This window comes from Euprymna scolopes, chromosome 13, assembly GCF_053919585.1.
Source record: "Euprymna scolopes isolate OS-2025 chromosome 13, ASM5391958v1, whole genome shotgun sequence".
NCBI classification, from domain to species: Eukaryota; Metazoa; Mollusca; class Cephalopoda; order Sepiida; family Sepiolidae; genus Euprymna; species Euprymna scolopes.
The window spans coordinates 45,953,916-45,977,707 of NC_136494.1; the positions used below are offsets into that span (position 1 = coordinate 45,953,916).

Genomic DNA, 23,792 nt, shown 5'->3' on the forward strand with positions numbered 1-23,792 from the left:
CCTGAGAAGGGATGATTTTCAGATCATCTAGTGTGGCGTGTCAGTTCGCAAAGGAAGAGAGAGTGGTTTGCTGGGTCCAATATACAGTTTGAGGCAAACCGATTGGCAAGCATGTTAGCTTTCTTGGTTGCTGTGCAAACAACCTCATCATTCTTGGATAGTGGGCGAATTGTTGCCTACACTGTTGTAGATTTTCCTGAAATTTCTGCGCTTCAATACGTTTTCTGGTTTCTGTGTATTCTCTCTTAGCTGTTGCTATTTCTTTCTTACAATTACTTCTAGTTTCTATAAACTTTTGTCTGTGTACTTGACTAATGTTGAAAAAATCTGCGGTACGCATGTTGCCTTTGAGCAATGGAAGGTAGAAGTAAATCGTTGGGGAGAGTGGGGTTTGCTATAGAACTTCCGTGTGGGAACATGTGCATACATTGCCGTTTTGAACCATTCAGTGGTCTCATTTGCCACTGCACAGGAAGAGAAAAGATATCCCATGGGACATCTCTGATGAGATCCCTGATGGTTTCCCAGTCAGCCTTCTTATAGTATCTTGTCGTTTTGAGCAATGGCTTTTCAGCTTTGGGTCGAGAGTTTAAGGTGATATCTACCATTATCACAGCATGATCAGAATTCCCAAATGGGCTATGGGCATCCATTACACAATCATCAAAAATTGTGGTTAGAAATAGATCTAGAAGTGAGGCTTGTTAAGATCTAGAAGTGAGGCTTGTTAAGATCTAGAAGTGAGGCTTGTTAATCTTGCTGATCTGGGAAATGAGTCGGAAACATAACTCTGTGATAGGGAATGAGATATAGAGAAGCTATGTGTTATGCTACCAGTTGCATTTGTGTAAGTAGAGAAACCAGGCCAATTGTTGTGGTGGACATTAAAGTCACCAAATACATGTACTCGTGCGCCAGTATCAAGGAAGAGTGCTGTATCTATGCTGTCAAAGATTTGGTTGATTAAGGTATAGTCCTGGGTTGGGGTAGAGTGATAGAGAAAATATAAGTAGCTAATGCTATGTTGCAGGTTAAGTTTAAAACACATAAATGCATGATCGTCTGATTCTAGTTTTGATTCTCTAGTCCAGTTTCAATAATAGACTCCAAGTCCGTGCATGTCTGAGTCCTTATGGCAAAGTTGAAGATAACCAGGCATGTGAAAGTGGTTAGAGAGGATGGGGCAGTGTAGGTTTCATTTAACACCAAGATATCTGGGGAATTTGCTAGGAGAAATGATTCAACATTGTCTAAAATAGTTCTAAGCCCACGGATATTTATGAATGCAAGCCTCAAAGGAGGAGGCAGATTGGTTTTGTTTGAGTTTACGCCTGCTTTGATCATAATCTTTGATTGAACTGCCATTTTATTTTATTTAAAACTTTTAGTTTTAGGGTGAGAGGTGCTGGACAAAGTGATTGTGTAAAATATCAAATATGCAACACAAGTAGACCATTAGCCGACTCTTCATCTACAGGATTGTAGCCTTGGGAAAGCCCACCGGAAATGGGTGCAGGGTCCCTTTCTGTACCCAACATGGCACTACAACCATTCCAATATTATACAACTGATGGTGGAGCAGCCGCTCTAAGTGCTACTGAAGAGTTAGGGCTCCTTGACTGTAAGTCAGAATACAGCAGCCAGACAAACTGTCAAACTGGTACCTTCAATCCGTCAGACAAAAATCAATACAATCCAATTGCATTGGCATATATGGCACTCAAGCATCTCCAAGATGCCTAGTTATAGGGGATGGAAATGTGACGGGAATGGGGAACAGCATTCTCTGCCCTAGTTAGGAAACAAGGTCAACCATTGAGTGTTTCTGTCGAGTTCCTGTGATCGCACCTCTGTGCCTGGCTAATGTTGTTAAGTCTCGAAGCGATCTAGTTTTCATGCATTCCTCTTGAGATGATTGGTACCTGAAAGGACTCAGCACACTCGAAAACCTATCGAAAACAAGTTTTTTAAGGTAGGTTTTGTGTTAGTCTATCGGGCCATAATAAACACCATACCTAAAAGAAGGACGCTCCCCCCCCCAAAAAAAAAGGTGGCCATAAAGTAGGTATTCATTTTACATTGAAGTAATATACAAAAGTGATCCCCCACTTTTTGAAATTATAATTTCTTCATATCTTGGAAACTATTAATTTCCTGGAATTTTAAATGTTATCATTTTCAGCACCCTCGAGAACTTATATTTTAATGATAATTTTAAAGGATTTTTTGAGGGTGGAAAAATATTGCACTTTTACTGAAACATTTTATGTCTGTAAAAAAGTGCCAAACATAGGCTCAGAATGATAGATGATCCCTTAATATGCGACCTTAAGGGCAAATGTCACATCGCCCACTACACAATTCAGGTCATTAGCTTTCCAACAAGCTTTCATTAGTCGCTAAAATTTGGAACTTATAAAATTGCCCAAAAAAGTTGATATATATAACTAATAGCAAAATTGAATAATGAAATGCTCATATTATTCAGTTTCATGTAATTTTGTGGGAATTTTTTAAAGATTTGCAAGACTATACATTTTTGGAAAGGTTATTGTCTAAGGAATCAGAAAATCAATGTTTGCATTTGCCCAGATGTGGATATGGCAGCCATATTAGAATTTACAAAATGATGGCCGTAAAATGTATGTTTTGTAATATCCCAGTTTCTAAATAAGCTGGAACACTGATTTTAACTACTAAACTTACATTTTCAGTGTCAAGGAATCCAGTGATATGTTATCATTCCGTCTTTTGTAACCTTCCATTGAAATACATAATCCACCATATGGGTAAAAGCTTAACAGCCCAGGCAGGCAGTCTGATACTAAATCAGTTATTTTTATGGAGATGTCTGAAGATGTAAATTTTGAATATTTGTGTAACCATCTTAAACATGAAGGCATATTTGATCATAGTCTATGCATAATCATCATCAACATCACTTTCGTGCATCACAGCTTGAGAATCTTCATCGTTCTGGCACTGGCTGCTGCACTTAACCCTGGAGGAACATCTACCAGAAGAACAGTCAGATTTACATTTGCATTGGACCATCTCAAGGATAGCCTTAGGGGCTGGAAAGACCTCTGTGGTTGTTGGTTTCAGCATGCCACCCAATTGCTTGAAGTACCCATTTTGCAGGCGATCCAGCTGTGGAATCTACAGAGTCATGGCTGCTTGTGCCCATGCCCTTGTTTGGATATGAACTCTTAAAATGTGCTGCTTCAGAGCTCCAGTTGTTGAAAGGATCCTATCACTTTCTGCCATATGCTTGCAGAATATATACTATTGCAGTTCAGGGATTGTCTTGATGTTGATAGCTTTGGGTAAGTAAGCTGCACATACGAAGTACTCCAGTGTTGACAACATTTCTTCTGTCACTCTGCTTCATCCATAAGCATTTGCAGAGCATTGACAACATCTTCATCTGCTTTAAACTACAGCAAACTATCCAACAGTAAACTCTTGCAAAAAAATTTCATTTTGGTTTTTTAAGCTGTGGGTTATTCACTTTCCACAAATATTGTATTATGTGTCACAAAAGTGCTTACTTTTCCAGGTATTTAAGCAATTTATGCTAGATTTTATTAGAGGCAATAATTTTACAATGCAATAATTTGTGGAAAAAGTTGCCATTGGTGTCTCAGTTCTTAGCTAAATTTAGCAGAGTCATACACCTGCATTCAACAGCAGTTGTAACAGCTATGAAAATAAAATAAGTCATATGCCTTGGTATGATTGTGGAACTCCTTCATGATCTCACGTAGACATTCTAAGAGGTGTAGGGAAGGTACTTAAGACCAATCAAAAAATCAAGTAAGGAGCATTTTCTTTTTTTTTTTTCTTTTTTACAAGAAAATTAAATCTGTTAAAAATTAACCAAGTAAAACAAAATATTTTAATTTGAAAATTTACTTAATCATATTTCAAAAAATTAAAAATTTCAGTAAAATGTTTGTATAGTACTGTCTTATTAAACTAAAATGAAATTTTCCATTTATCTCATTTTTCCATTTTCTTTTTTAGATGCTGGTAATAAATCTGTAACAATATTATCCAAAAATATAAATTTTACTGCTGTAATGGATAAAGTGGAAGATTTGGGCAATGGTAAGTAGACTATAGCTAAAAAATGCTTCAAATGTTGAATATCTGATCTCCATTTGAGGTGAAAGAGTCCCTCAAGCTTGACCTGATCGTTTCAGTTTCAACTCCTTTATATATGTATTAGTGAAGAAATATGTTCCAACATGCTGCCTAAACAGAAAAATTGTAGGCATAGAATTTACAAAAGATTTTTCAAGTGTGTTTTATTGGTATTAATCAAAGATTCAGGCCGTTGTCATCACGTGAGGTGTGTGGCAAGCTGTATATTTCCAAAGCTCATCTCATTAACCACCAAAGTGGGTTAATTATTCTCTCAGTAGTATAATCTAACATTTGGGATGTGTGAAAATATTTATATAGCTGTTCCAGTCTAACTTACTGTATAAAGAAACAATTTTTCAGCATAAAAACATGAAAAAATATTTCCAAAAATCAGTTGATGCCAACTTTTCAATTTTTTTCACTCACCTTGCCATCTTTGAAGTTCCAGTTTACTCGGTCTTTTATCTTTAAACTGGAGCAGTAAAGAGTTTAATGGTTTTCTCAGCAGACTTATTCACCTATATTGTAAAGTGTATCTGATATGAAAATCTTTTAATGTTTACTTATTATCTCTTTCTTTTACAGGTGTTATTGAACTGAATGTTTCTGTATCCCAATTGAGCCAATCTATTACAAAATTGAGCAACCTTGGAACAAAATTGGGAAATGAATTAGAGACAGTTAAAATGGATGTTTTAAAAAAACTTAAAAATTGTACAGATACAGAGTGTACATCAATTGCAGATCATATTAATAGGACATCTGTTAATGCTCAGTTTTCTCAGGTAAGTGAAATTCCACATATATGAGATTTGTCTGGTTTTACCTATTGGATGCATAGAGTGAATGAATGATCGACCCAATTGGTGAATAGTTTGCAGAACAATTAACTGAATTGCTGGCCAATCAAAATTCATTTATAGAGTCTGCCAATGTTATGCAATAAATTATGTATTTTTTATAAGAAACTAGCTGTACCTCTGGAATGTTACCTAAAAATTTTATTTTTTTCTAAAAGATGCAAGCATATTTTACTTGTGTTCATTTTTATAAGTAGTTATCTTATTGAATTATTTTAATAATGAACAAATAAGAAACATGAAAAAAAGCATTTTTAACTTTCTAATAGTATTGTGAGTTGTTTTCTATATTTTATTTTTATTAAAGTCAGAATAATGTGCTACAAATTAAAATTTTGTTTCAGTCTGTTTTATTTCTTTAAATTTTCACATGGAAAAGTCATATATAAGAGGATCGAATAGAGTAAGGACAGCCAAAAGGAAGACAAAAATAGCTTGAATGAACTTTATTTTGCTAACAAATTTACTCAGGGTATTTATAGATGAGAATGTCCATCCGCACGGTGACTTTGCAAATATTATCAAACGGACGCAACTCCATACCAGACAGCAAAGGAAAGGGACTGGAGAGTTCTACTACTAATTCACCACATTCTTCGCCACCCAGGAAAGTCCAGGTCTGTTACCTTAGCTTCTATAGATGCGTCTGCTCAAACTGAAAATAAAGAAACATGAAAAAGGAAAGGTTCAAAGTTGGTAATTTTCCGCTAGATACTGAGGTTTTCATCAAAGACTAGAAGAGCATCGAAGACTTGTTATCATAGTTTTCTGTAAAGGTTAGCATTGCAAAGTGTGGGTTGAGGTGATGTAGAAGGGGCGGAATATTCTATAGCAGTTCTTGAGGTTGGCTGGGTTTTAAGGAGCAAAATTCTCAAGGTCACCCTTCGGAGAAAGAGGAGAATTAGGTTGATCGTTCTGTAATCAATAGAATCAAGTAGCTGTGAACTGTTTGCTTCCTCACCTAGGGATGCAAAATGGTGAAGAGACACAGTTATTTCTCTTCCATTATTCAGCTGCACATGAACATAGTTTGGATGTACATTGAGAATCTCAACTGTTTCCACTAAGGGCTCATATTTACTAACACATACATGCTGCTTCAGGAGAGCGAATTTAGATTTTGTTAACCATGTCAATATGGATTCTCCAGAAGGTGATTTTCTTTGGAAGTTAAACATGTTTGTGAGGGGTACATCTAGAACTTTTCCCTAGCTAGCAATAGGAAGATCATTCTATTGTAGTGCTAGGTTCACCCTTTGTCAGATAATGACATTGTATCTCTCTGCTTGTCCTTTGCCTTGTGAATTAAAGGCGGTAGTTTAGCTAGTGATGGTGCATCAAGAATATAGAAATTCTTTTAGTTTATCTGACATGAAAATGGTTCCCTAGTCTGAGTGCATGAAAGAAAAATGGAAAATAGATTTGTTAGACGTTTCTTTACATCAGCGAAAGGGTAGGTGAAAGATAAATAGGAGTATGCATCAACCACAGTATGTACCTATTCCAAATCTTAGATGGTAGAGGTCCTTTGAAGTTCATGCTTAATCTTTCAGATGATTGACTTGCTTTTATGAGTGGTTGAGAACAAATCACGGCTTTATCTCAAAACATATCTAGCATGACCTACTTATTGCCTTTATATCTTCTACAGAATAAGGCATGTTTTTACTCTGAATAAAATGTAGTATTCGGGTTACTCCTGGGTGACATAAATTCTTGCATAAATTAAACAATTTGTCAATAGAGATGGCAAATAAGCAAATTCAGGATAAATCAGCGGCAACATTTTGTTTTCCAGTGCTATACACTCGTGGCAGAAACAGGCGGGTTCTAATTTCAACCTTGTAATCCTTTCATTTGATTATTTTGCTTTTACCTTTAGGGTTTGAAGGAGACAGATTTTTGATTTGTGATGAGTTTGAAATGCTTTCCGAGTAATAAGTGTCACGATTTTCGAATCGCTTCTACAATTGCATAGGCTTCCTTTTTTACAGCAAAATGTTTTTGTTCTGTTAAGTTTTTGAAAAGAAAGCTACAAGCTGACAATTTTCAGTTAAAAAGGCAACAATAGCATGTTCTAACACATCAGTTTTGATTTAAAAAAAAAAAATGAATCAGTCTATACTTGCCAGAGAGGATTTAGCAATCTCTTTTAGGCAATGGAAAACTTTCTCAGTGAGAGGGAAGCAGTTAACCCTAGTTAGGGTAGTGGATGAATGGGAACTGCTTGCCATGAAAATTCTTTCCTACTTGGTGAGATAGTTAGTGCAAGCTTTTTATCCTTGTCAGGATTAATAAAAATTTCCAGCTCCCTGTATCAACGAGTATATTGATAGAAGTACCCTTGATTTTCCCAAATAATGTCAAGTGAGACAGACTCAGAAATTATTCGTTTGAACAAAAGAACCACGGATAGATTTACTGAGATTGATAGCAACAGCTGTAGGCAATTTACAGACACAAACTAAGTGTCCTTTCTTTTTATAATTTTTGCAAGTAGAGTTCTGAGCAGCACACTTAATTCTGTTGTCTCTAATTCCTACAAAAACACCGTTGTCGCAAGATGGTGCATCGTCTGTAGAGTGAATATTGTTGTTCGTTTCTCCAGTCTGAATAGACATATTTACTGAGGAGTTTTGTTGAGAGTAAGATGCTAGTTGCTCTTGTGTGACCTTTAAACGTGTCCTTTACACGTCCTTGACCCCTGATCGCGGCCCAGTTATGATCTGCACCCTGGTCGGTACAGTTATGATATGTCGACTGGGCAACTAGGTCTGCCAACCGTTAGTACGTCGCATCACCCAGTGAGTTCTTCGTTAAGGCGTTGGGGATTCTTCTCGGATGCTCGGTCCTCAAGGCCTGTCCTCCGTGGATCGTCTAGTTATCCTGGGTGTTCGTTGACGGATACGGTGTCACAAATGGCAAATAACGAAATATCCACAGATGTGACCTTGCACGTGTGACCTTAACCGTGGTCACATTTGGCAAATAAAGAATGTACATATATACGGATCAACGCACATCAGCAACAAAACTCCGGAGGTTAGTTAATATAATATATATTTCGGAAATTCATAAAAGAAGTATTTACAGTATATACATAGAGTTGACAATTAATTCAAGCAAGCAGTTAGTTCTACAACTGAGCTTCTGTTGTTGAAATACCTGGTTGGTATCGCGGACTTTGCGTAATTCTCGTTAAGTGATCGACACGTTATAAGCGTTGAGTTATCAGGCAACAAGCGAGGGGGGGAGAGAGAGAGAGAGGTGATTCTGCCGAGACTTATCTCTCTTCTTCTGACTCTCTTCCGTTCTTCACTTCTTACTCTTTTCCTTCTCTCACTTAATCTCTGATTTTTCATTTCTTTTATAATACAATTATGGAATGATGACGACACCCATGTTCGTCATCGACCAATCAAATTGCTTGATTATAATTCGACGGGGCCTTTTCTCATTGGTTGATTATACTTCGACAGGGCCCTTTTTCATTGGTCCATTTCCAAAATTGGATTGACTCCTCCCTTAATTAACGCCCAACTTACACGTTGTATTAATTAACTCCTCCCTGGCTTACTAATGGAATTTTTCATATACAGGAAAATTATTTTTCCTCTGACTTAAAGCAAATCACGCGATTTTATTTGTTTTAAAATTATCTATTGATCTCACCTTTCGCTTTGATAATTCAAAGGGATTTTAGTTTATCTTTGAATTAAGTTCTGGTTGTCGGCCATTTTATTATATCAGACATTTTGTTTACGTCAAAAGACCAAGAATGCATTTGTCGCTTTGAACTTATCGAATAACACATTTTCCCATCCGAGCAAACATATTTAATAACTTACATTCGACCTGATTCACCAAATGACAATTCTCGATACGTTATTTTATTGTTTTGAAATTTCGGACAATTCATTTTTTTTCCTCTTCTTTGTTCTAAACATAATGCCGAGTCACTGCGTGTGTTTCTCTTAGATCAAAAACAACCCGACTTTTCAACTTGTCAAATTCCCAGGTCAACTTTAGCTCCTAGTTTTGCCAATTGCGGGTGTGAAATCCCCACCCCTCCGGCTACTGTACACTATGATTTCGGCCATTGGAGATCAAACGCCTGTGTATTTTGGCTAACATATTTTATGCATTCTTTTTCGCTTTTGATGTCTAGAATGTGATTCAACTTTTCGCTACAAAGGCACTCTTGCCGCCGCTATTTCAACAACAGACTTAGCTCAGAATTTATTCACAAATAAAAATTAATAATAATTTTTATTACTTCAACCTGATCATCGTCCGGGAACAAAAAATTACTTTTAACCAAAAGAAACGTCACATCAACCCTACAGGTCTGATGTGGCCTCTCTTTAGTGTTACACTTGAGCTGTCTTGAGTGTGAGCACTTGATCATAAGTTTTTAAATCAGGCATCTTATTTTCTAAAAGTCTTTGATGAAATTCCGTTGATAAAGGTGTCTCTGATATATTTGTCCCTAGCTTGTCATTCTGTAACTGCTCGGAATTTGCAGTCTTTGGCAACTTTTTTAAAACTTGGATATACTGGTCTACGCTTTTGTTGGGTTACTGTCGACGAGTAGCCAATAAGTGTCTGCAAAAGATGCTGTTTTTAGGCTGAATGAAGACTCCTTCCAGAACGTCCATGGCTTGAACTGTAGCTGTCTGTTTCTAGGATATTTGAAGACAGTTGGAGAGATAAGGTTAATGAGCAGGTTTAATTTAAGCCTGTCTATTAATGGTGTTTGTTGTTTCACAGATTGCGTCGAGAAATATATCAAAATATCTCTTCCACTATTGCCAAATGTCTGCAACGTCGGGTTTGCTCGAATCCAAATCTACTTGTTCAGGTTTAAGATATGTTTTCATCCTGCATTTGTTAGAATAAATTGATATAGAAGAGGACTGAACACAGTAAGGACAGCCAAAAGGCAAGAATAGCTTTTATTTTGCTAACTGAGTATCCATCTATCTGCATGGTGACTTTGCAAAGATAACCAAAGGGGCGCAACTTCACATCAGATAGCAAGAGGAATGAACTGGAGAGTTCCACTAATTCACCACAGAAAGTAAGGAAAAACTTCAATTTAACGTTTTTGGAAGTGGGAGAGATTAAAAACATTAAAAAAATTTTGTAATATAAATTTAACTTAAAATCATCACTAACTTCCTGACAATTACCAACTTTCCGCGCGTCTGCAACAAGAAAACGAGTCTGTCGACCAATATCTTCAGGTCTTGAATCGACTTGCCGCTGACTGTTACTTTAAAGACGTTACTACTACTATTTACCAGAATGAATCTGTCCGTGATGCGTTTATACGTGGTCTCCAGTCCTCAGTAATATGTGCTAGACTACTTGAAACTGATACGCTAACTCTCAAAGAGGCTACTCAATGTGCTAGGGCTTTAGAACAAACTCACTTTCGTGCTGAATCATATGCTTCCCCGATTGGAGCAGCCGCTGCTGCTGCTACTACTACTACTATTAGAACGAACAGTGTGTATACTGATCCTGCCGAGGTGGCCACTATTACTAAAATTTATGATTCTATTGGTTCTCGTATTGAGTGTGACTCTGTACAATTTTTTGTTGCCGTTCCTGCTCATGGCAAGTGTTACAATTGTGGAGGGAGACGTCACTTTAAGGATGATCGCCGTCATTGTCCTGCCCGCGATAAGGTATGTCAAAACTGTGGTAAACTCAATCATTTCTCCAAAGTTTGCCATTCTACTATGCCGACACCTTCACGGTCTCCTTCTGCTATTATGGTAGGCCATGCTAAAGGTGGTGATAGCTGCCCTCCCATTACTAAAATTGTTGAATTAAAAGGAAAAAAAAATTAATTGCCCTCATAGACACCGGCAGTTCTGATAACTTTATCAGTGCTTGTATTGTTAAAACAATGAAGCTGTCTAGTTCAAAACGTAATTCTGTAATTTCCATGGCATCATCCGCCGTTTCCCTCAAACTATCGGAATATTGCACGGAGAACATTATTGACTTTACAGTGCTTCCTGATTCCTGTATGAATATTATACTCGGAGTGCCTTTTTTAAAACTACATCAGGGTATCACTATTTCTTTTGCTGGACCTCAGGATATTCTAAAAATCTGCGCCCTAACCAAGATCAGCTGTGCCCCTGTGAAATTGTTTTGAAACTTAAACCCTGACTGCAAACCTATTGCTACTAAATCCCAAAATTACCGTGCAGAGGATGCTCGATTCATTGAAAAGGAAATTCCACAACTACTTGAGGATGATGTAATTGAAACAAATTATTCACCATGGCGTGCTTAGATTGTTGTGACTTCGTCACTTAATAAAAAGAAACGATTAATAGTTGATTTCTCCCAAACAATTAATCGTTTCACCTTACTTGATGCATACCCTTTGCCTTGGCTTGAGGATCTTGTGAACCAAGTAGCCCAATACTGTATATTTAGTACTAGGCGTACTACCAGATCAGAATTTATCCCGAAGATCACCCCTACACAGCCTTTCAAGCTGGAAATCATTTGTACCAATTCCAATGAATACCCATGGGTGTCACTAATGGGGTTTCTGCTTTTCAACGGTTTATGAATTCTTTCATTTCTGACAACAAATTATCTGGAACTTTCTCATATATAGATGATGTTACTATTTGCGGTAAAACTCAGGAGGAACATGATGTTAATTTGGAATGTTTTTTAAAGGCTGCCTCGACATATAACCTCGAAATAAACCGAGAAAAATCAAAGTTTTCACTTCATTCCATCAATTTGCTTGGGTACCAAATTTGTTACGGGACTATGCCACCAGATCCTGAGCATTTGAAACCTCTTTTACAAATGCCTCCTCCTTCCAATTCAGATTCGTTAAAGAGGTGTCTTGGAATGTTTTCATACTACGTGAAATGAATACCTAAGTATTCATACAAAATTCGTCGACTAGTCGAAAATAAACAATTTCTCATGACTCCTATAATTATTAATTCCTTTGAAAAACTAAAGAAAGACGTTGCCGAATCGTCTGTAAAAGTTATTGATGATGAATTACCATTTACTATTGAAACCAATGCCTCAGAAAAGGCTATCGGAAGCACGCTCTTACATGCTGAGAGGCCTGTAGCGTTCTTTTCTCGATCACTAAACCCATCTGAAATATGACTTCACATAGTGGAGAAAGAGGCTTATACCATAGTCGAGTGCATCCAAAAATGGAGGGATCTCCTTGCTGGGAAGCACTTTACTATTGTAACAGACCAGCAAGCCGTATCTTTTATGTTTAAACTTTCTAACCGAAGAAAAATTAAAAATGATAAAATTATACGGTGGAAAATGGAACTTCTCTCATTGTCATACGACATAAAACACCGTCCCGGAAGTGCTGCTGCTTCTTCCTTGGAGGAACTAAAGTTACTACACAATTCATTAATACATCCTGGAGTACAGCGCTTTTGGCATTTTGTAAAGTCAAAAATATGCCATATTCAATTGATGAAGTCCAGCGTATGACATCTGAATGTATAACTTGTGCCAAAATAAAACCTCAATTCTTCGATTCTACTAATAATACACTGATCCTTTCTACTGCTCCCTTTCAGCGCCTCTCCATAGACTACAAAGGACCTATCCCAGTATCTTCGATGGGATATCGTTACATATTTACTGTCGTCGATGAATACAGTCGATTTCCTTTTGCTTTCCCTTGTCGCGATCGTTCTTTGCAAACCGCAATCCAGCGCCCGACAAATATTTTCTCCATATTCGGACTCCCCTCATTTATCCATTCCAATTGAGAAACTTTGTTTGTCGGAAGAATTCAAAAAAATTTTGACGCGACTTGGAATTGGATCTAGCAACACTACTGCATACAACCCAAGAGGCAACAGTCAATGCGAGCACTACAACGATATTATTTGGAACACTCTGTTATTAGCTCTGGAATCTAGACGATTACTCCTTAGCGCTTGGCAGGATGTTTTACAGGATGTTTTAAATGCTATTCGCTCCCTGCTGAGCACTACTACAAATGCAACTCTTCACAAACGCATGTTCAACTTTGAAAGGCACTCTTCTGCTGGTACTGCTTTACCTGTTTGGCTCTGTGACCCTGGGGAGGTATTATTAAAACAGTTTGGTAACATGGTCAAATATGACCCGATTGTCGAGGTAGTGGAACTCTTTGAAGCTAACCCTACACATGCAAGAATACGACATAATGATGGCCAGGAAGATTCAGTAGTGCTGAGACATCTAGCTCGCTTTCCACGCTCTGATAGACCTCAAAATCCTGCTAAATGTATTCAATCCGACATTGCAAATGCAGATCCGACTCAGTTAATCGAAACAAGTCCTGTTAGTACTACGCCTTATACAAAAAATGAATTTGACTATAATCGCCAGAACCCTGAGAACCAACCTTCCCAGAGGACCACCGGTCCTTCGAATAGCGAACTACCTCCACACTGATCTAAGAGAATTTGCAGATCAGTCCAGCGACTGGATTTATAAAACAAAAAAAACTATTTACAATCTCTTTTACAAGTGGAGGAGATTGTTATATTTTCATTTAAATTATTTTGTTCTTACTGTTTAAAATATTTTCATTTAAATTGTTTTGTTCTTACTATTTAAAAAAAAGAAAATAGATATGCAAATTTAGTTTCTTGCCACGTGATTTTGTACGCGTTCCTTTTTCTTAAAAAGACTGAGTTCTTTCTCTCTTGTTTTCGTAGCCGGGAATTTTGTTCAATAAAACCTTGGAAAGAGGTTTTGTTTTACATCTTCATTTATTTACAATACTACAACTGTTTTTTTTTTTCTTTTTTTGTTGTTCCTTTTTTGTTGTTTTTTGAAACCTCAGCTATAGGATGTTGGAGGAAGGGTGACTAATCTTGGACAGTTTTTCTCCTTCTGCAGTTAAATATGTTGGTATTCGAAAGTAAAATCCAAAGAAAGAATTCCCAACTGTTACGTTCTCCTTCTTGCAATTCTTATTATCAAACCCCAGCGGATATCTGTCAGAACTTACTTTTGCCAAAGAGACACACCCTCTTTATTTGACACGCAGGCTTTTTATTTGAAAAATCGACTGAATCTCATTTGCATATTTCCCTCAAATCTCATTAACTCACGTAATCACCAATTCATAAATAATAGGCACAGCCATGACCTACTATAATAATACGGCCGTATATGTCACATTGAGAGGCAATTTTCCAAGAGGCCATTGAAACTGAGACAAAGGGAGGTAACTCAGAAATTGTTTTCTATTCAAACATTATTTCAGATGTTAATGCTTAGAGAATTAAATAATTATTTCAGGTTTTAATATTTGAAATAATGCTTAAATGAATTCTACTTACATATTTTACTGTTATCCTGTCCAAAGTAAAATGTTTCCATTAATTAGATGTATTTTTCCCTTTTATTTCTTTATAATACACAACAAAATAAAAACAAATTCATTTTGAGTTGTCTCCCCTGTCCTTTCCAATAATTTTGTTGTTTATAAATATGAAAAAAAATTTTTGCTTTGACTTCAACAGGTTATTTGTTTTTTAAAGATTTTATTAGAATATCTTTTTTTTAAGAATATCAAAATATTTACAAAACACATGAATATAAAGATTGGAAAGAAAGTAAATTGTTTTTCACTGTTACAAAATTATCAAATTATTAACTGCTATCTTTCTTACAAGAGGAATTTTAAAGTATCTTTACGAAGGACAAGAAATTCAATAAAAATTGTAAATAAAGGTAAATGTTCAATGGTAAATTTCACTTATTTTGATCGTTGCCGCTTTTTAAAAATTTTTAATGAATCATTTCTAAAGTTTTTGCTTGTTGTTATAGAATATATTTATAACAATTTTTGTTGCAAATTTATGTACTTTTTCAATGTGTTTCTCACATGTAAATACATTGGCGAATAAGTTTTTAAAATTATTTCTGCAGACTTCCTAGTTGTAGACTAACCATGTTTTTCAATGAATTGAGAAGAAAAATCCAAAATTGCAAAGCAAGAACAAATAAATTCAGCAATCTGAGTGGATGGAATTGTCAAACCTCCTCAAGATGATAAATTAAGATAATGATTCTCAGTGATCTCCGTATCATTACCAACCATAAAAGTAGAACAAATATCACAGTTAAAGCGCTTCAAAAATTGTTTTGCAACATAACCAACAATTGAATATGCTACTTCTTTTGTGTCAGGTGATAAACATAGTTCATTTATTTCTGACTCATGTTTGGACAAAATATCCAGAAGAAGATTATAATTTTCATTCTTTGACAATGGATTGAGGTTTTCCTGCCAAATGTTAATATTTTCTTTTAAAAGGGATCTACAGATTAAAATCTTTTCATTGTTATAAATCTCACAAAGACCCACTAAAAATCTCCCTCTGCTCATTTGACGATACTGTGAAAATCGCTTTTCAAGGGGATCACTTTGAAATCTACGAGTGAGAATATATTCATACCCATCATTCAGCAGTTCTTTCATAAGCATTGCTAGTACTCTCAAAGTTATGACAAATGCTTTGCTAGTCTGTGCAGTGAGTCAGAAATTTTTTACCAAGACTCAACCCAGTTAGAAAATGTTTGATAAAAGTTGATTTTATCATCACTTGCAGTAACAGCATTATTCAAAAAATTAGGGGTAAATCTTTGATTAGAATTGGCTATAGTCCACCAGCACCATATTAATTTAAGAAAATTTGCAATGTTGGTCCGATCTGAAAAGTAGCTTTTACAAGCAGCAATCGTTGTCTTGTGGAATACAGCAATATCCAAATTGACACTTTGCTTATTGTCACCGGGATGTAATGCCTTGAAAGTTAGTTTTGGTGCTTTTCGTAATGTAGTATCCAAAACCCTGTCCTTGTCATATATTTTAAGTATATCAGACCAAAATAAAACTCCTGACTGGGAACACAAATGAAGGTCCAAAATATTGAAATCAAAAGAAGGAAACACAAACTTGCTTTTGTTTAGTAAACTGTTTCGAATATTCTTCAACAAATGAACAGTGTCAGAAAAGAAAAAAAATTTGTTTGGAGAATCTGGATAAGTAATAAAATGTTTTTTATCTCCTTCAAATTTGTTTAATAAAATTTTAAAGGCATTTACATTTGCAGAATTGTTGTCTGCAACAACAGTCCTTATATTAAATCCTGCATTTAAAAGCTGTACAATGCATGCAATTTTCTCCTGAGAGAGCCAGTCACCAGTCACAGTCACTTCAGGACAGACTTTAACTACACTTGGCACTGTCTCCTTCAACCCCGAAATCATAAATATCATGATACCTTTATATAAGTTGCCAGTTTCATCAGCACCAACATACGTCCCACCATGAAACTGAGTTCCTTTTTGAAGGTATATTTCATCCAACATCAAGATACAATCCTGAGAAAGTTTACCTTTTCCCAAGAGAGATTTTGCAGCAGTTATCACTTTTTTGTATTTTTTCTAATGAAATAAATGAAGGAAATAGTAATTGCTCAACCAGTAGTTTATATGCTTGAGGAGAAGTATAGTGCAATAATAAAGAAAATCTGATTAGTTCAACAGAAAATGAAGGGTGACCCTTACGTTTAAAATATTGAAATTTGTATAGTTCTTTTAGAATGAAATTTGCTACAATGTTTTGAATATAAGAGGGGAAATTTTCCAACATGCTATACCTTGTAAGTTTTGCATTGTGACCCTTCACAAACCAATGTGGTAATGGTATTAGATTTCTATAATACTGAAGTTGAACGTGTAAATTGTTGTCAATCCAAATGCACTCTTTCAGTAATGGAAAATTTGTCTCTAAATCTATCCGGAAAATCCATACATATTTTTCATTTTTTTTTAAACTGAAACCAGTGGGGCAACACTTTGTTTCTTCCAAATCTTCGAAACTCATAATAATATCTGCTGAAAGAAAATTTGGTAGTTCATCATCTTGGTAATTTCGATCCTTTGGGGCTTTTCTCATTGTGTTTGATGTAGGTAGAAGAGATGGCTTAATATTCACTAACGGTGAATGAATTATTGGTATTGGATGTAGAGACCAATTTAACTTATTTCTTTTCCCTTTTAAAATAAATTTTTCCTTAAAATATTTTATACATAAAACTGAATTTTTTGTTGCAATCCAATCAGCACGATTTACAAATTTTTCAAACAGGTCGGGTTTGCCATGTGGAAAATGAAAAGTTGATAGATTTTCGTGGTTTTTATAACCAGTTTTGCAGCCAAATGCAACGCATTTGTTCACCATTTTGTTAAGCTAATTATAACAAAACTTAAACAATATTTTAAAAAAGATAATATATATTTTTTTTACAATATTTAAAACGGGTAGAAAAAATGCAACAAGTAGATATTGCAAAAATGGTTGTAAGCATAAAGACTGCTTACGTCTTTGAAAAAAAAATCAATGGAGGTTACTCTATTGTACTTTTGTTCTGTAAATTAACATGAATAAAAGCGGTGAAAAACATTTTATATGGATAAAAACATGTATTTTAAGAATGAAATAATATAAAAATATTTAAATAAAAGTTTATTATTCATTATTTCAAGAGTTAATATAAACTACTTTTGAGTTACTTCCCTTTGAAATTTTCAACGTTGTATGCGGCTCGAGCTTACAGTTTTCCATAATAAAAACAATGGCCTCTTAGAAACGTGACCTCTCATGTAACATACGGGGTCATATGTATAGTAGGCCATGGCACAGCCATCTGTTTTTTTATCCCTTTCTTGAAATGAACAGCATGTTTTACAAGGTCAGATTTGTACTACTTCATAATCACACATCCCCTTGATCTTTAAGATCAATAATTGGTCTCATAGTCCGCCATCCGCACCGGGCGTCTTTATTTGCAGTATGACTGTCATATAGGTTTTTCTTCAGGAACTTCTCCTCTTCCTTTGCTGTTACCATTCATATGTAAAAATAGATCAGTGTGCACTGTTTTTTCATCTTGGCCAGCCTTTGGTGCCATATTATACGAAATTACAGCTTCTTGGGGCAAAATTTGGTTTATTGATGCCACTGCTTTTATAATGCGATGGTGCCTCTCTATAATTCCTTAGGCAGTTTGCAGCTCTAAAATATATCCTAATGTTCCATTTTGTACATAAATCGCTGAAAACTTCCAAAGACATACCGTTATCCACGGACACCTTTTCTACTGGTCCCCTTTCCATAAACACCTCCTCAACAACTCTTTTCATCTCTTCTGCCATTTCATTTCTGATTTTCTGCCATATCGCTACTTTCCCAGGCCCACAGTCAATCATAGTTAAATACAGTTCATGCCAATGTTTGATATCAATGGCCAGTTGTAACCAATTTTCTTCAACATACAATCCCCCCTTTTCATGTCTAGCCAGCGCAGGATCAATTGATTGACATTCCTTACATTGTTCCATCACCTTTTTGCATGTTGATTACTGGTGCAATAGTACCCCTTTATTTGTTTCTTTGATGCGAAGAGCAATTCCTGGTTATGTGCCCCACCTCGCCACACAAAAAATAGATAATGTCTGATTGTGGCTCCCTACAGTCTCTCATCAGGTGGAGTCCTTGATATCTGAAGCATTTACCGGTAAATATATGACTTTGTTTTGTTAATGTTCACTCCTCTCTGCTTTGATTGCTCACCGCAGAGGCTGCAACTGCCCCCAGTTCACCAGGCTGTTTTGCTAGCACTCTGGCATATTTCAAAATCTCCTCCACCTCTATGGTTTCAATTTCAGTAAATTATTGCAGTTCCATAGAGATGCGGTCAGGGAAACCACTTACGAAAGCCAGTTTAACAGTCTTCCCAAGGTTAGTCGCCTTATCTCTGCTGCATATATACATCTACCGACTCTCTGGTCCAGATAACTCTTTTGAGCTTATAAGCCTCAAACATGCTCTCTGAAAATGCAATCTGTGATTTTATCTCAATACTCTCATTAATGGTCTGATCTGTCCCATTTCTAGATATGGCTATGTCTTCAATCTTTTGCAGCTTTGCCATCAATTTTAGTTCAAGCCACATAACCACATTGCCTTCTCCAGTAATGGTCTCAAGAAGTTGCTGCTTAACCTTACTCATTCGTCCATTTTTGTTGTTGAGCCGAAATAGCTTGCAGTTAAATATGTTGGTATTATTAGAAAATAAGCCCAAAGAAAGAATTCCCAACCCTTCTCTTTCTTACAATTCTCGGTATCAAACACCAGCGCACATTTGTCAGAACTTACTTCTGCGAAAGAGACACACCCTCTTTCTTTGACACAAGCTTTTTATTTGAAAAACCGACTGCATCTCATTTGCATATTTCCCCGAAATCTCGTTACCTCATGTGACCACCAGTCCATAAATAGCAGGAGCGGCCTTTTTTTTTTTTTTTTTTTTTTTTTTTTTTTACTGTATCCCTCTCCTGAAAAAGACGGCATGTTGTACAAGGTCAGGTTTGTACTAATTTTTAATCACGCATTCTAATTTGTTTTAATGTTATAATGTAGTGACATTTTAGTTTGTTATAAATGTACTAATTTCACAAAAATATAGTTTTGTTCCTAAAAACATGAATTAAATTACAGTGTACATAAAATTTGAAGCTTATATCACCAGGATTCACTGCAAACATCTATTTTATGTCAATTTTTTTTTTAGGACTCCTCCTAGTAAAGTTTTGCCCAATAATCATTTTTTATAGCAATGCGAAATATTTTTGTGTTTATTTTTATGTGTTATTTTTTAATTGTCGTTTTCATTTGTTTGTGTTTTAAAGGAAGAGAATTGTAGTAGATTTACCATGAGGATAATCTTATCAGCCATGGAAAGTCTTATTGTGTCAACAAAAGGCCTTTGTAACATTTTATGAAGGCTATATATGAATGAGTTTTATTGTTTGTTTTGTTATTTTTGACAAGAAATTATTGTACCTCCTATTTTGAATCACATTAAGAAATGAATCGGTTCATATGAATTCTTATACATAATTTCATTGAAGTTGGATACTGGTAGAAAAATGGTAAAATTATTTTTATCAACATCTTAGTGGTATTATAATCATGAATGGAAAATTCTCTGAATGACAGAGTCCATGGCTGGCATAATCATGATCGAAAAGTGCAGTGAACCAAATTATATTTTTATATAGTAAAAGAAAAGAAAAAGCTAATCAAAATCTGATTTATCAACTTTAATGTTATTTGAAACTGATTTATAATCTGGCAAACATAATTTTATATATCAGAATGAGTGTACACCCATTCTTATCTAAAATGACAAAATAAAAATTTGCTTTGCCAGTGTTTGCACTAATATTTGCATTCATATAAAATGATGTCTCAGTTGGTGAAGTCAACAGAAATAAGAACTTTTCAAATTATAAAGTTTAATAAAAGAAAAAACATATCAATGTGCATTGAAAGAAGGGAAAATATGAAAGAAAAAATCTCATTATTAAAATGAAGTAAAAGATTTTCTTGCAAAAAGCAGCGGAAAATAGTCTGATTTGCTTTCTCTGCCTTTAAACATGTGGAAGAGTTTAGTCCAGCAGTTTTTACTTGTTAACTTTTATTTGACAGGATATATATATATATATATATATATATATATATATATATATACACGTTTTATTTTTTATTACCATATCTTTCTGTTAAGTTACATTATTGTTTCAGCTACTCGGCCGTTTTTTTGGCCGTCTGTAGCTTCCTCAGACTTTTACAGAAATGTTTGCTATTTTGGGATGAAAGAGTGAATGAGGTCGGGGGGTGCAAGGAGGGCGGAAGAAAGAGAGGAAGGGAACAAGGGGGAAGGTGGGAGGGGGCGCTTGGTATGTCGGTAATGTTTTAGTTTTGGGGTTTAAGGAACTTGTGGGAGAGGGTCTGGGAAGTTTATTTTTGGTATGGCTGAGGGCATAGAGATACATGTGGGTGTGGGAGGAGGGGGGTTACTTTAAAATTCGAGTCTTAATGTTAAAGTTTTTATGCGTCTCGTTGGTGAGATTATTTCTTGGCAAGTATGTTGGGTGTTCGCTTATGTTTGGAGGCGGGGGGGGCTATGATTCGGTTTATTTATTTTTAGTTTTTATTTTGTTGTTAATTGTTTGGAGAGGGTTAGCTAGCGGTCACGGGTACACACATGCGCACGTACACACATATATATTTAAAAGAAACGGTCACATGTACACATACATCCCCGCCCTGGTGTGAAAATATATGCACATACGTGTGCCTGCATGCATAGACACCCGCGTTGCTCTCGCTTGCGTCAAATTTTCTTTAAGGTGCTAAAATTTGGGTACGCGTGCGTAGGCATGGATGTGCTCATACACAGATTGACGCCCCTGCCCCACGTTTGGTAGAGTTCTCAAAGGTCAAATCCTTAAACTTTGACCCCTTAACAACCAAATTTCTGGCCGAAAACGGATTACAAAGATTTTTCTAAATCTCAATAACCTGTATATCAAATTTTTAGTCTGAAAATTAAGAGTTAGTGTGTAAGGAAATGTACACAGACAGACACATAGACAGACACTTTCACTTATATATTAAAATGCATACTGGTTATAGAGTTTTCAAGTTTAACATAATTTTCAAAGTTGGACACAATTTAAGTTTAAACTTAAAAAATTAAAGAATAAAACTTAGGATACCTTCAGAATACTGTCAAACCATTTTTTCATAGGGTTCCCAGCAGGTATGGATCCTCTACTTAGCTAAGGAATTTTTACTCTCTATAGGATTACAAAAAGGTTGATCTCTTGAGTTGAAATGCTATTCAAGTCTTTTCTCCAATATTCGAGCTGTATACACAGACTGCTCTGTTTTTTTTTTTTTGTTTTTGTTTTTTTTTCCTCTCACAATCTGCTGACTTGAAATATGAAAGAAGGTTATACCTTCTGTCTGTAGCTTCTATATAGCCTCCTGAATAAATTACCTGATGACTGTTCATTCTCATAGCAGTTGTTAGCTTGATTAGCCATCTTATCGAAACATGTATTTATTCCACGGGTGAATAATATCAAAGGAGAAAGAGCATTCAATATTTCCACACTATCTCGTTTTTGATTTATTGTAAAAAGACTTCAGTTGGAATAGAGAACAAAATTTTGGATATAAATCATATTCTTTCCTTATCTTTCTGCTTCCCCCTGTCTTCTCTTTCCTTCTTTTATCTCCCTCTCATCTTCCCTACCTCCTTCTCATTACTACTCTCTTCTCACCCCTCATACCAAATGTCCCCTTTCTCTCTCCACTCGTACTAAATCTTTCTTTGTTGTTCCACCACACTCCTCTTCTTCTTTATCTTTCTTTTATGAATGTTAGTAAAAGATCTAAATGAATAAATGCAAGTTTTTTTGTTTTTTTTATTCCAGTTTGATAACCAAACCAATTTATTAAAAGAACTAAGTACTCTGTTGGACATTCCTGATTTGGCAAAAGAGGTAAGTTTTCTAAATATCATGGTTAAATATCAAAGATTCACACAAACCCTTGCTTTTCATAATATATCATCATATCAAATCTCTGTTAATCTATCAGATGCCACATTTTGTTCGTATTTAAAAAATATATTGTTTCCAATATTAGATTACTATTAGAGATTAAACATCACATTTTCAAATCATAAACAAAAGATAAGTTTGATTCAATTTCGTCCTCTACTTCTACTTATGATCTTTTCTGTCAAGCTAATCTGTTCTATTCTGCTTTTTTTTGTAGACATGGCCTATGAATCTCATTTGTCTTTTTCGTACTGTTCTTATTAGAGACCTTTCTGTATTTGCCATTTTGAATACCTGCTGGTTTGTTTTCTTTTTGGTCCAGAATATCTTCAAAATTCTCCTCAGGAACCAAGTTTCAGTTGCCTCTACTCTTTTCCTCATGGTGCTTGTCCATGGTGATTGTCCAGCATTCACAACCATATAATAGATCCATACGTTCCGCATATTCTGAATTTTGTGTCTATTTTAATGTTTCTGTTGGTCAATATTGATGAAAATCTCTTTAAGGTGAATTTGGCTGCAACTATGCATTTCAATTGTGCACCTTTCATCAGATGTGATCCAGTATCTCAGATATTTGAATTTATTGACTTGTTTAACTCGTACATTGCAACATTGTAGCTTGCATGTTGGAATTTGGGTGTTTTTTTTTATACTGTTGTGGGGGTCGTCAGACCTTTTTAGGAACTAACTTCCTCCACAAATAAATAAAAATAAAAAGAAGACTTACATGCAAAACAAACGGAGGTTTATTCACAGAAACCAACCATTAACAAATAAAATATAATTCTCTTTATAATGAGTTCAGAAGTCCTTTTTAAGTGTTTGTATTAAAAAAAGGAGAATGTCTTTTTTTGTTGAACTGTTCATATGTTAAAACATGTTAAGAGAGGCGATAGGTAATGTTCGCCTGTGAAATTGTATGAAGCGCGCGGAGCTGTGAAAATGGAAGAGTGATAGTAACACGTGTGGAACGTCCGAATGAAAATGCAGTTGAGAGAGAGATTTGATGTTTGTGTGTGCTTAAATACTATTTGGACTGGCTCCCAGCGAGCTTAAGAAGAAAAGTTTAGAAAAATGTCCTTGGAAAAATCCCATTGGACAGAAACATCACGTGGGGTGCTCTGTACTACGTCCGCTCGTTTTGAGTCGATTTAATATATAAGGCCACGCCGGAATTTGTGTGGAAGTTATTTTTTATTTTTCATGCGCCAACATAATCATAATGCGCGCCTAAATTGTATTTATTTTTATAACAATTTTTAATCC

The 23,792-nt window shown here is 35.5% G+C and overlaps 1 protein-coding gene across 6 annotated transcripts in view; it reads left to right on the top strand.

Moving 5' to 3' along the window:
• LOC145292005 (prominin-1-like) overlaps positions 1 to 23,792 on the top strand; it is a gene marked incomplete at its 5' end in the record, with an annotated part of 563,543 nt that overhangs the window by 34,354 nt on the left and 505,397 nt on the right. For all 6 annotated transcript variants that reach the window (XM_080137986.1, XM_080137989.1, XM_080137988.1 and 3 more), the window contains 3 exon segments: positions 4,027 to 4,110; positions 4,735 to 4,934; positions 22,395 to 22,463. In XM_080137986.1, coding sequence (XP_079994112.1) covers positions 4,027 to 4,110; positions 4,735 to 4,934; positions 22,395 to 22,463 — 353 coding nt within the window.